Genomic DNA, 16,138 nt, shown 5'->3' on the forward strand with positions numbered 1-16,138 from the left:
ATAGGTGACTATTAATATTGCATTAGAAAAAAATATTGCACTATTAAAACGAAAGCACAGTTATACATTCAAGACACATTTCAAACCGACATCCTAGCCTGACAGCCTTTCAAGAATCCTGCACTGCTCACACATCTCAAAAGATTCTTCAACAACAGGGTTGAGTTTAAGCTTATATGTCAGGGCACAATGCAGCTCTTGTTTATCTCCATATGGAGGTGCATACACAGAATTCTCAAAAAGTAAAGAAAGCAAAGCCTTTAAAGGAAAAAGTCAAGAGCCTCCCTTTTGACAGAAGCAGCCTATTTCAACAGCTGATTCCCTCCTTTAAAGTATATGGCACACATAAAATAAATACAGATCGCAAAAATTAACAAATCATCATAACTGTCTAATACATCCTGGGCTGGCTGCGGAAAAACAAGATCATTTTGGATTTATATCTGTAAGTATGGGATTTCCTGGACAGCTAATATCCACAAACAATCAAAGGCAGAGGCCCATGAGAAAAAAAGAAGCATTATTTCAAATTTGAGCTGAGAGTCGTGATTTTTAAAGGGCTGAACAGGAACTGGAGTTGAAATCTGAAGCAAGAAAATTCCTTTACTAGGTACTGATGGACACTCTGCTGTGTTTCTTTTGGCCTTGTCAAAAGTTTTTAGGTCACTGGGCTTTGGATATTACAGCAAATTAAAATCTTACAAGTTCAGAAACTTTGAAAATGACAAATAACTCACCCCCCCTCCGCTTTTTAAACTAATGATACTTTGCTAAAAAGAGTCAAAGCTCTTTTATGATACCTGTTGCCAATATTAGTGCCACCGAATGATCTCATCTTTCATTCTGGCTAAATTCCAACATACAATTTCATTAACCCAGGTACTGCAGGTGATAAAACTCATTTTTCCCTTAAGAGACAGCTAAAAAGTACCAGTTACACATTTATGAAGTACCAGCAATCAAAATTATGGATTTTCTAAAAGGTTTTTAACTACTTTTATTGAAAGGAAAATCGCTGTCTCAGACGTTTGTGACACTATTGCTAATAATAAATTTTACCATTTAGACATAGCAGTAATATGGTAGACAGTGTCAATAAAAGTATGAAACAAAGATGATCTTGTCTTTTAAGTAATGCTTTCTGATTATACACCGGAAATTATAATGTGAAACATAAACTAAGAACACTTAAAAAATATAACATATAATAATATAAGACAATATGTTGAGGTATGTATATACAGTGTGCAATAAATATCTCATAATATATTCAGATATACATTTCAGAGATTGTCTAGTATACCTAGAATACTAACCACAAAAAAAATTATGTATATATGCATATAAAACTAAAATTATATGAATCAGACTAAACTCTCTAGCTCTTCACTTATGAATAAGTTAGAATGAAGTATACAAACATTTGTGATGTTATCTTTGGGCTACTTATCTAAAACTTTTCCTTCTAATATTCTATATATCACTAGAGGGCACTGTGGTATTTAGGCCACTCTGACCTCTTTAAGCAATGTAACTATTGGAAAGGTCTTCAACTTCCGTACAATGTCAGAAAGGTTAATAAGGATGTTGTAAAAGAAACTGCAACATTCAAATTTGAACAGAAGCTCAAAATATGTAATAGCCTAGAAAATAAAATCAGTTCTTTTATCAGTAAGTGTCAACACGTTTTCACAAAGAACAGATTTCATAGAACAACTGCGCTTCGGCTGCCTTACTATCATTTATAATGGATTAACAGTTGGAAACAACTTTAACCAGCAAATTTTATATTTATGTTTGAAAAATCAAATTGGGGACACCATGTATTTAAACATAAAAACATATATAGACTAGTCTTTTCTGCTCCAACCATTGGATCAAAAGTTTCGGTTGTGCTAACTGCAGATGATTTCACTGCAGAACATTTTGACACGCAAATGATAGCAATTAATGTGTTTGAAATAATTTATGATTTCCGGCTTACTTCAACATGTATTAGCATATACCTGGTTTCTTTAACACACACTTTGTTTTTCCAAAACCACAAACATAGTTGCTGGAATTTCATGTGGAAGTGCTTAAGGGGTTGAAAGTTAACACCTTTGTGAGCTGCGCTGCCTCACAGTTGCTGCTAAACAAAAGCCTCTTTGTAGAAGCTTTCTTGAAATGTTTTCTTAACATGTTCCAAGTAGTTTTAGGCAGGCAACTAAAGTAAACAAGATGTTACCATGATAAAAACACTTGTGAAAACATTACAGAGTGCACTTAGTAGTTTCTTTCATAGAAACCCTCCTTAGTTTCATTTAAGTTAAATTCACATGAAGCAGGCAACCAGCATCTTTCTATGTAGGTTGCCACATCTCCCAAAAGGGGTGTGTATCCCATTTAGAATACATAATCAAATTACAGATGTTTTTCTGAGACTGAAAATACCCAAATCATGATAGAATTAAAATAAATACGGGCACGGTTTGGTCCTGCACCGCGAGATGTGCCCTGGATGCCTGCATATCTTGACAAGCACACCACTGCCCATCTGAACAAAGATTTCCCCAAACTAGCAGTGCTGTAAAGGGAGAACCGATCCCTTTCCTGTACATAATCTTTAAAAATACATGAGAATGAAATAAAGCTTATCAATTTTTAACGTAATTTCCTATGATGCTGTTCTTTCTTTTCAGATTACGATGTGGGTAACATGTAAACACATGATACAAGGCGTGTCTGCTCCCTAAAGCCTTCACCTTGGTTTTGCGGAGGTAGGAATAAGGCTACTGGATCACATCAGGAAAACTGGACTTGTTTTTGTTTTTTATATTACCTAAGTATTCTAGGCAATGCAGGGTGCAACTATTTCATTAGACTTAGAAGAAGCACCTGCTGATATCAATTAGCTCTTACTGATACAGCAACTGTATAATAACCAATGGCTAAGAGATTACCAAAAACCCAAAAAACTAAAACTGCAACTTATTTGGAAAAGAAATAGGGAAATAAATGCATACAATAGCCTGTGTGTCTGCTGGTTGTGATAAGCATCCTCCTGTTGGCTGTGAGTGAAAGACAACCAGGATTGTTATTTGTACAGTATTTATCTTTGAAATCAAGGGCCCTGTGGTGTACCTCACCTTGGGAACAAACACTACAGAATGATCACAGAAGAGTGTCAAATCTCTGTTTTTGATTTACCAACAGTTATGATATTTCTTCCTCAGGAGGAAAAAAAAAAACCATGATTTTAGACCTTCGAGTCCTTTTTCTCCTTTAACTACGGTATCATTTTATTGGCATATAACGCTTTCATTCCGCATATAATTTCTCTTCACTCTCTAGAACAGACCCTTTAACTTGGGTGAATGAAATTAAGTAATGCTCAACTGACATGGAAACTATATTTCACTTAGTAGGGGCTATATTTTTTTATCTTGGGCTGGCAATTAAAAGACCCGCGCCTTCAAAGATTTTACAACTACAGTGGGTACAATTACAATTGTCTACTGTTATGAAAGTTTCAACCATTTTCAGCATTATTTCCTACCTATCTTTTCAGTAAATAATAAACTTTCAAAAATAACAATAAAATGTAAGGGCATCCACTCCACAATAGGGGCAAGAAATCTGGAGGGCTACAGTATCATTATATAAAGTGCTACCCGCTTCTCTAGCAATGTCAATTTGGTGCCTGGAGATATCCATTCTGGATACATTCTGGGTGAAGTATCACACAGCACTGATATCATTTTGTAGAGAGATAATCCCTTGGATTGTAGAATTTGTGTATTGGGAAAATTTAGGCAACTCAACAGGTATAAGAAATACAGTATGCACTATTTTTGCTATTGTTGATGAGAGACAATTTAAGAGAGGGAAAAAAAGACACTTCAAAACTGAAAGTGGAAAAAGAATCTAAATATGGAGGTTTGGATGTCTTAGGGAAAGTACAGATGGAACCTTTTACCTGTAGGCTATAGTTCAAATTTAGCCAAGGTTATAAATTAGCTGAAATTGTTACAATCTACTGGTTGTTCACAGATCTCTATGAAAGGAGTGTGTGGTCTTAGTCCACCTCCCGGTGGGAAAGATGAACATACCACAGATGTATCACCACAATTGACGCTAATAGGAAACCTTTCTTATAGTGTCAGCAAAAAGCCCAATGACTGAATGCACCAACACTGAACTACCCATCATTCATAAAGGTGGCCCCACCGTGTTGGGGGTGAGAGGTTGGGGCACACAGACAGGTAGTCTACGCTGTCCCTATCCATGCTGCATTACCTAAGCATGGCAGAATCCGGCCCATTATCGTGTTCAGTACTATTTTACTCCATAAGTGGTCTTACTAAAATTAGTGGGGTCCAATCCCAGAGAAGAGACTACTCAAAGTGAGTAAAGGCGGCCAAATCTGCCCCATGTGAATAAACAGAGAATTCCAGTCTCCAAAGCTGTCAAATCCAGAACCTTTCCCTTCACTAAATGTAATGAAATTTAGAATTGTTTTAAAGAACTAAATGTTATAGAATGGCATATGAATATAAATGAGCTGGCAAGTATGAGAGATTAGCATTTATTTCACTAAGTGAACAACAGGATGAACTGAAAGAAATGAGGCCACTCTTCATGGAAATCTATGACTAGTACCTTCTTATTTTGTAATCCTCTTATAATGAGACCCTTTTCATGACTGCACCACTCCTTACTTGTAATGTATGCTTATACGGGGCCTGTTCCTGCTCTCACTGAAATCAAATGGGGGGTTTGCCAGTGACTTGATTGGGACCAGGATTGACCCATTGTGTTTTGGAAGCAAAAATTTTAATCTAGGCCCAACATACCATTTAAAAACAAAAACAAAAAAACACAACAAAATATTTTTCAGAACTGTCCCGAGAAAGAACAGACATATCTAAGACTGTTTCCTAAAGATTTGGGAATGAATTCTGCTCCGGTGTTCATCTTGAGCAATTCTGTGGATTTCTATGAATTTATTCCACTTGGATAGCATTGTAAATATGACAGTAGAATTTGGCCCTTTGTGCATTCAATCCACAAATGTTGCTGGGGCATTTGGTCTGTGTTGGATGTAACAACAACACAGTCATAGCAAATCTAGGAGTTGCTAGCACACATCAAAATTCAAGAGGAGCCAAATGTAGCAACAGTCTAATTGGGCCTAGTGATCCACTCAGAGATACATGTGATGCAATATTAACGTATTTACACTTCAGCTTTGAGGGAGGAAGTGGATACTTGCAGAAGAGCACTGTGAGATTTATGACAACCTTCCCTTCCCTGTGTTGGGATCCAGGCATTACCACACACTAGCCAATAATGCACTGGTGATGCAACATGTAAAACTGTATACTTTGGCAGTGAGAAAAGGTCAGCAGAAAATTGCAGGGGCCTAATAAATATAATTACAGTTTATTTTTAGTAGTGTAGACTTTGTTCATTAGTTACTTATTTGACATAAATTAATTTCACCTGACGTCTTGCAATTCTCTCTTATCAATTAAGGTGTTAATATAAGACTAAATTTCATAATTAATTGAAATAAAGGTTAAATTAAAGTTGAATTATGTAAAATTTCAGTAATTTAAAAAAATGGAATATTCAAATAGAAAAACAAACACTTTAAAGTAGACTGAAGAAATTCAAACACTATGTTTTATAGCAGTATCGTATACAGGAGACTATTTGAGTTACAGATGTCCTTTTTCCTAAAGGGATAATTTACCATCCCCTATTAAAATGTACATTAGACATAATCCAAAACCAACTGAAATTAATGGGAGTTTTCTATTGCTTTCAATGAGCTTGGGATCAGGCCCTGGGTGAGTGAGTGACAGCATAAAAAACGACAGGACATGCTCAGAGTAAAATATAAGTGCCAAAAAAAACCCACTTACTTTAGAAATGACTGGAAGTCTTCACAAACTGCTTCACAGCCTGGCCATTTGCATACACCATGTCCATAAAGCGGATGGCTATGTGAGTGCTCCTCGTGGGATAAACTGAAGGAAAGAAACAAAAAGAAAGGAGGAGAAGCATTGTAACTGAAGGTCTGAATACATTCATCTTGGCAAAGATGCTAACAGCAAAACACACAGGTTGAACACCACAACAAATAGAGGATCCAAAAATATACCATTGCAGTTCACGAACCCTATTTACCCTGCCCTTGATTTCTAAAAACAAAATTAAATATCATTTGCAGACGGAATATATGTGCCATCCAAGATCTCTCTTGTATGTACCTCCTACATTTCATTCATTAACTAAAAGCTTTGTAAAGAATTTCAATGAACACGGAAGGGGACAGATTTGCTTAAAACTCTACTTCATATTTTGATGAGAAATGTATGAATATTACAGATTGACAGTTCAACTGCATCAGAATGAAAAGCTATTCCTGAACAGCAGCGCAGTGTCTTAAAATACAATATAGCCAGGACTTAACAATCCAAATTATTATATAAAGGAAAAAAACCTGGCATCTGAGCTCTATTTTTAACACCATATTGTCCATCTAGCATTTTCTTCTCTTTACTATGCTGCCCTTTTTGCACTAGAACAGACTTTTTACACTCTACTAAAGTGAATCACGAATGTTTTCAAATGTAAAATTCATCGTAAAAAAGGAAACATGTAATAATCAAAGAATTCTGCAATACCAAAAGGTTAGCAGGGACTAGTATCATGTCTAAGCTTTGGTAGAAATATCACAGTGCTTACCAACTACTGAAACTAAGGTTAAAGAAAAAAATTCTTATGAACATTAAGGGGTTAATCCTCCAGTGGGATTCCAATCAATACGTAATGATTTGACTGCACTGATCCAAGTCATGAGACGCTTTGATCCAGGCCATGAGGTGCTCAGGGAAATGTATCTGTTGCACTAACTGATGAACCATATTCTAAAATATCTTCTTTATTCAACTTCTGCATGGAAACTTCTTAAGTAAAGGAAATATTTTTGCAACAATTTCCGTAACCTTAGATGGCTTTAAGCATTAAATGCCAAAATAATATTGAGGGCTCTATTTTATACTCTCACACACACATCTATTTTTCATAGCAAATCTTTTTGCTACAGCGTACTTCTGCCATATTATGAACTTCAAACACACACAAAGGATATGACTGCATACCAGCACCTAGGTGGGGTTTTATGACTTTTTTTTATCCTGGATTACAGGTATAGTTATGGATAAACACCTACATTTTGCCATCTTATGTCTATGCACATGTGGAAATGTCATTTGTTCTTGTTCTGGAACATTATCTCACCATGTATTACAACAATGATTACAGTTACATTCTTTCTTTTTCACCGGATATGAGAACCACACTGTTGTCTCAAACACTCCCTGTTGTCTCAAACAATAAGAAACACATGAGAATGTTCCTCCAAACCTCCCAGCTTCCATTACATCTCATCTTAGGCCCAATGGAAATCTCTGGACAATTGAGGGACACTTAACACTTTCTGACGGTAAAAGGTGTTTGGAAAAAATATTACAAAAATGTGCATAAGTGTTAATTTCCATTTTTCTACCTTTTCCAAGCAGCTCTAAAACTCAGCAACCTAATTCTCCTACAAAACATAGGTGGGGTGACCAGATATCACGATTTTATAGGGACAGTCACGATTTTTGGGTCTTTTTCTTATATAGGCTCCTATTACCCACCACCCCCCGTCCCGATTTTTCACATTTGCTGTCTGGTCTCCCTAAACATAGGAGGCTCAGAGGGTCACAAAGACCTTGTCTATATGGAACCTTTTTTCAGATTATCTTCAATCGGTTTTTAAAACAAACGAGGAGGGAGAAACTATAGCTGGTGAGTTGTTAAAAGAATGAAGGAACCAATCCACTCTCTGCAAGGAAGTTGAAAAAATGTTATAACACATGTGTATTCTCAATTGAAAAACAGAGTGCCTGGGTGAAGGAACATAGTCAACTCAAGCCAGATATGGTGCAGAATCAGGTTCACTCTTTGAGGATGTGGAAGGAGAAGAAGAATTTAAGAATACTGAAATGTTTAGTAACATCACTTTTTATATCTTAAAATATGAATAAAATGCTGCAAACCTCAGGAGAAAATGAGAGAAAAAAATCTACATCGATATCTCGTCTTTATTTTTATTTTATTAAGAGGTTCATTTGATCATGACAGGCTAAACAATGAAATCCAGATAAAAGGCTAGGCTTGATAGTTACAAACTCAAAACCAAAACAAATAAACTTGTGTATCACAGGCCCAGTCTACACTTAAAAGGTTTTGCTGGCACAGCCATGCTGGCTAGGAGTGTGCAAAAATAGCTATGCTGGTAAAAGCATCGTGTAGACGGGGTTATTATATTGGCAAAAAATGTCCTTTTGCTGGCATTGCTTATTTCATTTGGGGAACTGGTATAAGCTATTCCGTGAAAGAAACATTTTGCCAATATAAGCTGCAGCTTCCCTATGAGTGTTTGCCGGTATAGCTATACTGGCAAACCCTTTCTAGTGTAGACAAGGCCTCAGTCTATTTACTCAACAGCATAATAAAGCTGGATACATTTTAGGACTGAAGGCTTACTAGGAGCATTTGCAGTCAATACTAAATGTAGACCCAGCTGTTCTTTAAATTAACAGATTTTTAATGTGGTTTGTTGTGTTTTTTATCAACTAGTTTTACAGCACAAGGATAAAGGGCGGGAAAGTAAGTTTTGAGGTTAACATCCCATTAAGATCAATGAAGACATTCATAGCTACGCCAATGGTACGGTTTAAGTGTGTTTGTCAGACTCAACAAAACTTTAGCATGTCAATTTACATAGTGAATGTTACACACACAACCAAACTGACTAGGAAACTGTGACACGTAACAAGACAAAGTACATTTTCAAAGGGTTCTGCAGGGTTTTCAGCATTGTAAATCCCATTATAATGCCAGTGGGAATCATACAGTTTAAACACCTAAATGGATTTTTTAAAATTAACCTCTTAGATTCTAAAGGCTACAGCCAAGTCTCTGGGAAGATCCCAGGATCACTATGCATATTGTTTTAAATTGGGGTACAAATCTTTTTTTTCCCCCAAGGATCTTCTGCATGACAGGGAGGGCACTACCGTACTCTGCCCAAAAACATTCAAAGTATGTGACTGAAGGTGTCTATGTGAATGCAGAGTTTTAACTATATCCATGGGAATTCCTTATGTTAACCATAAATGGAAACATGAAAAGTCAACACACTCACAGTGTATTTTAAATGGCATTATGCCTAAAGCACACATACAAGGAAGATTCCACCACCATTCAACAATGAACAGAAATGCTCAAAGTTTTTTTGGAAGTAGCTATTTTTAACAAAGATTAAAAATGCAAGCCCTTCTGGTAGTTACTTTTTTGAAATTACTGGTTCCTTTACTTCTTTGTCCCTGCACTATTCTTGGATCTTTGGTGGTGTATTTTGGGGACTTTCACATGGCCAGATAAGTGTCCTGTTATTCAATCTGGCCCATCCTGCTTCTATTGATAGTATTAAATATTGCCTGTTTGTTCAAGGAAACTAGAATCTTCAAAAGGATTACTCCAGAAAAAGACAGAAGAGCAGAACAAGATTATGTACTGCATTTGGCATAATGAGGAAAAGACAAGAAGAAAATGAAAAATTAATTAAGAACTTGATTTTTCTTGAACTGTTCCAAGTACTAGACTTTGGGCCTAATACATTAAAGACATTGTTCCAAAACATTTGTTTGTGTGCAAATATGACTTCTAAAATACTGCCACATACAGAGAGACCACGGACACATGCAGATTGTAGAAGACAAGAATGTCAGGAAGAACAAGTAAATCATTTGCTCCAGATCTTCCCCTTGATTTCTAATGATACTGAAAGAGCATATGTGTGTTTTTCTCTCTCTCTCTCTCTCTCTCTCTCACACTCACACAAGTTCACGGATAACCTGCCATGAATGTGTGTGATGTACAACAAGTTTTTGGAAGTAAATCATATAGCATTACATGATTTACATAAACAGCAGAGGTATGCATGGCATAGGATCAAGACAGATCTCTGCACAGTTGCTTTTTCTATGCCCAGTGGATTTGGATTGCCCCTTCTTATTTGTAAATTATCTGTTGGTGAAACACTTAACAGAATGCATCCAAAATAATACAGGGACATGATAAGATTAGACGCAGGCACATGAAATACAAAACTTCAGCCAAGCAAATGTTGTTGTGTAATTCTGTTTATTAATGACATGGATCATGGAGTAACAAAAATACAAATGATAAACCAGAAAATTCCTTAACCCGTGTCCTCTTAACATTTATTTTTGATGCTTTCAATGTCCTATCTCCATGCAGACTCCCTGCAACTGCTCATCCAGGTGGGATGAGGCGGACAAGGGACAGTCTGGCACTCTTATCTTCAACCCTGTCTTCAGCATCCACCTTCTAGATGCTCACAACCTGTCTTCTTCAAACAAAGCACTGCATTGTGCTTCCTACCTATGAGGGCCCTCCTCAGGCTTCAGAAGTAAGCTCACTACGTGCACTCTACCTCCAACAAATAGTACTGTTAAATAAACCTGTAAATAAACTGAAGCCATTCAATTACTGCAGCCAGTTTAGCTTTTTAGATTTGAGACACGGAATTTCTACAATTGATTGCTCCATTTCTGATACCTGAGATCCTCATTGTAAATACAGAACCACATTTTCCCCCTGGAGAAACCACAGACAGCAAGGCCAAATTGAGAAAGGAAGTGACAGTACCCCTAAGATACACAGTACCACTATCTTGGTGAGAAGAGTGGTACTCGGTTTCTCAAGGGTCCTGTGCTGATTGAAATTCTGACATGAACGGCTATAGCCACCATGCTATTCAGCTGCAAAAAGCAGAAGCTTACTCTCTGTCCAATTCACTTGTTTTCCCACCATATTCTAGATCTAAGAGCACCACTCGCAGTGCAAAATTTAGTCTCTTAAATCTCTATTCTTTGACCAACTTTGACTCTCATAGCATGTGACGGTCAAAGACCAAAGTTACTCAGCAGATGTGCTTATAGGAAAGATGATCCTGTTTTATTTCTAATGGTCAAGCTAGAATCAGAGAACTGAGGTATGTTCTTAATGGCTTGTGCATCAGCATCATTAATGAAGATTCTACAGGCCAAATAATGCCTACAGTTACATCTGTGCAATAATATTGTCTTCAAATTCTATTATTGGTTAAACATCTGCAACCCTTCAATTTCCCCAGTTGCAAAGGTGCAATTTGGGGCATAATTTGGCTTTGCAGTCAGAACTTAACTAGCAATTCTCTCACTAGTATAAAAAAGCATAGAGTACTTTTCTTTATTGGCTCTGCTATGTACATGGCAGTAAAAACAAAAAAGAAAAAGAAAAAAGCTTAGTCATTAACGTAACTAGAAATTATTCTGAATCAGCACAGGGTCTGTTGCCTAAGAAAGTGCTGTTTTCAGTCATTTTTCAGATTAGAATTGGCTAAAAGGAGTCGCTTTTAAATCTACAAATTATTCTTATGAAGAAACTTAACAATGCTCTTCATGCTGGGTTTTGCAAACTGGTAAAATGGAGCAGGGGACATTGAAATAGCTCTGCAGAGGTATCCGTTACAATCAACAGTAAGACGTTTAACAACCTCTTGCAATTACAACAACAACAGTTTAGTTAGTTTATCAATTAGGCCAAATGACTAAAAACAGCACTTTCTTAGGCAACAGACCCTGTGCTGATTCAGAGTAATTTCTGACTAAGCTTTTTTCTTTTTCGTTTTTACTGCCATGTATATTGCAGAGCCAATAAAAAAAAGTACTCAGTCTGTACTACTGTGATATTGACAAAAGGAAAATTTTATATTAAATATATCTATCCATCAGGTTATTTACAGCATATCAGACAATGGAGTATCCATACGCTTTAGAATGTGTGTGGGGGGGGGGGGAAGGGGGGGAATCCTAGGGTGAATAAGATGGAGTCTCTATAAAACAGTAATGAATTCATATGTCTATCATTTTTTCTTCCTTGCAGAGTGTTCTTTGCCTCTTTCGCACCCTATAACCCTCATCATCTCAATTTTCCATCTGCTTTTAAAATCATGTTTAATTAGAGGATTTCACATTCCCTTGTGATATCATACCCATGTTTAGAACTTCCAACTGGACTGATTATGTATTAATCTAGTAAGTGCCAGATTTATGCTTTTTTAAAAATAATTGAGATTATTGTTAATATCACAGGAACATAAGAACGGCCATACTGGGTCAGACCAATGGTCCATCTAGCCCAGTATCCTGTCTTCTGTCTGGCCAATGCCAGAGGCTTTAGAGGGAATGAACAGAACAGGGAAATTATTGAATGATCCATCCCCTGTTGTCTACTTCCAGCTTCTGGCAGTTAGGATACCTAGAATATGGGGTTGCATCCCTGACCATCTTGGCTAATAGCCATCAATGGACCCATCCTCCATGAACTTATCTAATTCTTTTCTGAGCCCCGTTATACTTTGGGCGTTCACATCATCCCTTGGCAACAAGTTCCATAGGTTGATTGTGTGTTGTGTGAAATAGAACTTCCTTTTGTTTTAAACCTACTGCATCTTAATTTCATTGGGCATCCCCTGGCTTGATAGACCTCTATCACATCCCCCCTTAGTCATCTCTTTTCCAAGCTGAAAAGTCCCAGTCTTAAATCTCTCCTCTTGTGGAAGCTGTTCCATCCCCCTCATCATTTTTGTTGCCCTCCCTGTATCTTTTCCAATTCTAATATATCTTTTCTGAGATGGGCAACCAGAACTGCATGCAGTATTCAAGGTGCATACCATGGATTTATATAGTGGCATTATGATATTTTCGGTCTTATTATCTATCCTTTTCTAATGGTTTTTAACACTGTGTTAGCTTTTCTGACTATCACCGCACATTGAGCGGATGTTTTCAGAGAACTATCCATGATAACTCTAAGATCTCTTTCTTGAGTGGCAACAGCTAATTGAGAACCCACATTATTTTGTATGTATATTTGGGATTATATTTTCCGATGTGCATTATTTTGCATTTATTAACAGTGAGTTTCATCTGCCATTTTCTGATCCAGTCACACAGTTTTGTGAGATCTCTTTACAATATTTTCCCGTCTGCTTTGGACTGATTTATTTTGAGTAGTTTCGTATTATCTGCAAACTTTGCCACCTCACCCCTTTTTCCAGATTGTTTTTGAATATGTTGAACAGCACTGGTCGCAGTACAAATTCCTGGAGGACACTGCTATTTACCTCTCTCCAGTCTGAAAACAGACCATTTATTCCTACCCTTTGTTTTCTGTCTTTTAACCAGTTACTAATCCATGAGAACACCTTCCTTCTTATCCCATGACTGCTTACTTTGCGTAAGAGCTGTTGATGAGGGACCTTATTAAAGGCTTTCTGAAACTCCAAGTACACTATATATCCACTGGATCACCCTTGTCCATGTTTGTGGATCCCCTCACAGAATTATAACAGATTGGTGAGGCACGATTTCCCTTGGCAAAAACTGAGTTGACTCTTATCAGATACATAGATGAACATGATTTGTTGGGTAATTCTGTTCTTCACTACAGTTTCAACCAATTTACCCTAACTAAAGTTAGGCTTACTGGCTTGTAATTGCCAGGATCACCTCTGGAGCCTTTTTAAAAAAATTGGCATTGCATTAACTATCCCCCCAATCATCTGGTGCAGAAGCTGTTTAAGTGATAGGTTACATACCACAGTTAGCAGTTTTGCAATTTCACATTTGAATTCCTTGAGAACTCTTGGGTGAATACCATCTGGTCCTGGTGACTTATTACTGTTTAATTTAACAATTTGTTCCAAAATCTCCTCTACTGACACCTCAATCTGGGACAGTTCCTCAGATATGTCCCCTAAAAAGAATGGCTCAGGTGTGGGAATCTCCCTCACATCCACTGCAGTGAAGACAGATGCAAAGAATTAATTTAGCTTCTTCACAATGGCCTTGTCTTCCTTGAGTGCTTCCTTAGCACCTCGATCATTCAATGTCCCCACTGATTGTTGGGCAGGCTTCCTGCTTCTGACATACTTAATTTTTTTTGCTGTTACTTTTTGGGTCTTTTGCTAATTACTCTTCAAATTCTTTTTGGCCTAATTATATTTTTACACTTGACTTGTTAGAGTTTATGTTTCTTTCTATTTTCCTTAGTAGTATTTGACTTCCAACTTTTAAAGAATGGCCTCTAACCACTTCTTTTACTCTGTTCAGCCAGGGTGGCGCTTTTTTGGTCCTCTTACTGTGTTTTTTAATGTGGGGTATATATTTAATTTGAGCCTTTATTATGGAGTTTTTAAAAAGTTTCACTCTTATGACTGGACCTTTTAATTACCATTTAAACTAGCTCATTTTTGGTTAGTTCCCCTTCCTGAAGTTAAATGCTACTGTGGTGGGCTTCTTTGGTATTTTTCCTCCCACAAGGATGTTACACTTAATTACATTATAGGCACTATTACCAAACGGTTCAGCTACATTCACCTCTTGGAGCAGGTCCTGTGCTCCAGTTAGGACTAAATACAGAATTGCCTCTCCTCTTGTGGGTTCTAGGACTAGCTACTCCAAGAAGCAGTCATTAATGGGGTCTAGAAACGTTATCTCAGCATTCTGTCCCAAAGTGACATGTACCCAGTCAATACGGGGATAGCTGAATTCCCCCATTATTACCGAATTTACTATTTTTATAACTTCTCTAATCTCCCTGAGTATTTCACAATCACCATCACCATCCTGGTCAGGTGGTTGGCAGTATATCCCCATTTCTGTATTATTACTGTTCAAGCACAGAATGCCTGTTCATTCCATAGAGATTCTATTGCACAGTTTGATTAATTTAAGATTTTTACTATGTTTGAATCTATGCTTTCTTTCACATATAGAGCCACTCCCCCACCAGCATGAACTACTCTGTCATGCCTATATATTTTGTACTTTTGTATTGCCATGTCCCATTGATTATCATCATTCCACCCAATTTTTGTGATGTCTATTACATCAACATCCTCATTTAATATCAGGCACTCAATTCACCAATCCTAGTATTTTTTAGCATCTGTATACAAGCAAAATTTGTCATTTTGTAGCATCTGTATACAAGCAAAATTTGTCATTTTTTGTTGTCTGCCATTGTGTGATGTAACTGAATGGGACTATTTTTCATTTGACTGTTTTTTTTCAGTTCTTACCTGTACTCTATCAACGTCTATCCTCTCCTCTTTACTAGGATATAGAGAATCCCCATTAATAGAGCTTCCCGTACATGAATTATTTGGCCTCAAAATGCAGAGGATAACATTAATTAACTAGGAGTCTGAAATAGGAGACATTAATCATGTGTGAGAAACTTAGTCCTCCTTTGGGATTCATAAATTAAAAGGCTAGAAGGTGCCATTGTGATCATCTAGTCTGATCTCCTACAAAAAACACAGGACTTGAATCCCAGATCATCGTATTAAAAGTCTGATGCTCTACTGGCTGACCTATCCAGGCTCACAACACGTTTGAGCCAGGGATGGTTTTAAACCATTCTAATCTTAAAGTTTGTCAGCATAAGTAAAGGAAAGAGAATAAAGCACGATAGCATCAATATGTAAAAATAACGTTTCATCTCTCACAGGAATTGCAATATTGATCTAAAGGTAATGGCATTAAAGATAGAAAAACACTGGTTGTAAAATTCATTATCATTTGCAAACCCAAACACATATTCAATGAACCTCACACAATATATGTAAGATCTGATACCTGCCTCAAAGAGCTTACAGATTTAGGACAACAACAGAGAGATGTGGAAAAGGCAAACAGGAACCATAATGATCACACAGTTACTTAGTATTCTTATTTCTCCAATCTATGAGGCTCCATCACATGTCATAGACTGCCAACTTGTTCAGGTTTTATAGAATGATATATTTTTTGATGCAAGATACCCCATTTTCAGTCCCAAATCTGAGGAGGTATAGGGCCATTTGGAACTGACGCTGTACTTCTGTGACTTGCCGGTGAATTCTGTAGTTACTCAAAAAGGCACAAAAGAAAAACGAATGATAATAAAGTCAAAGTCTGTGTTT

The 16,138-nt window shown here is 36.9% G+C and overlaps 1 protein-coding gene across 20 annotated transcripts in view; it reads right to left on the minus strand.

The window, feature by feature from the left end:
* Positions 1–16,138, minus strand: part of FOXP1 (forkhead box P1) — a 518,592-nt gene that overhangs the window by 46,481 nt on the left and 455,973 nt on the right. For all 20 annotated transcript variants that reach the window (XM_034777591.1, XM_034777590.1, XM_034777582.1 and 17 more), the window contains one exon: positions 5,910–6,014. In XM_034777591.1, coding sequence (XP_034633482.1) covers positions 5,910–6,014 — 105 coding nt within the window. The remainder of the gene's footprint in view (positions 1–5,909; positions 6,015–16,138) is intronic.

The sequence above is a fragment of the Trachemys scripta genome, chromosome 7, assembly GCF_013100865.1.
Source record: "Trachemys scripta elegans isolate TJP31775 chromosome 7, CAS_Tse_1.0, whole genome shotgun sequence".
Lineage (NCBI taxonomy): Eukaryota > Metazoa > Chordata > Testudines > Emydidae > Trachemys > Trachemys scripta.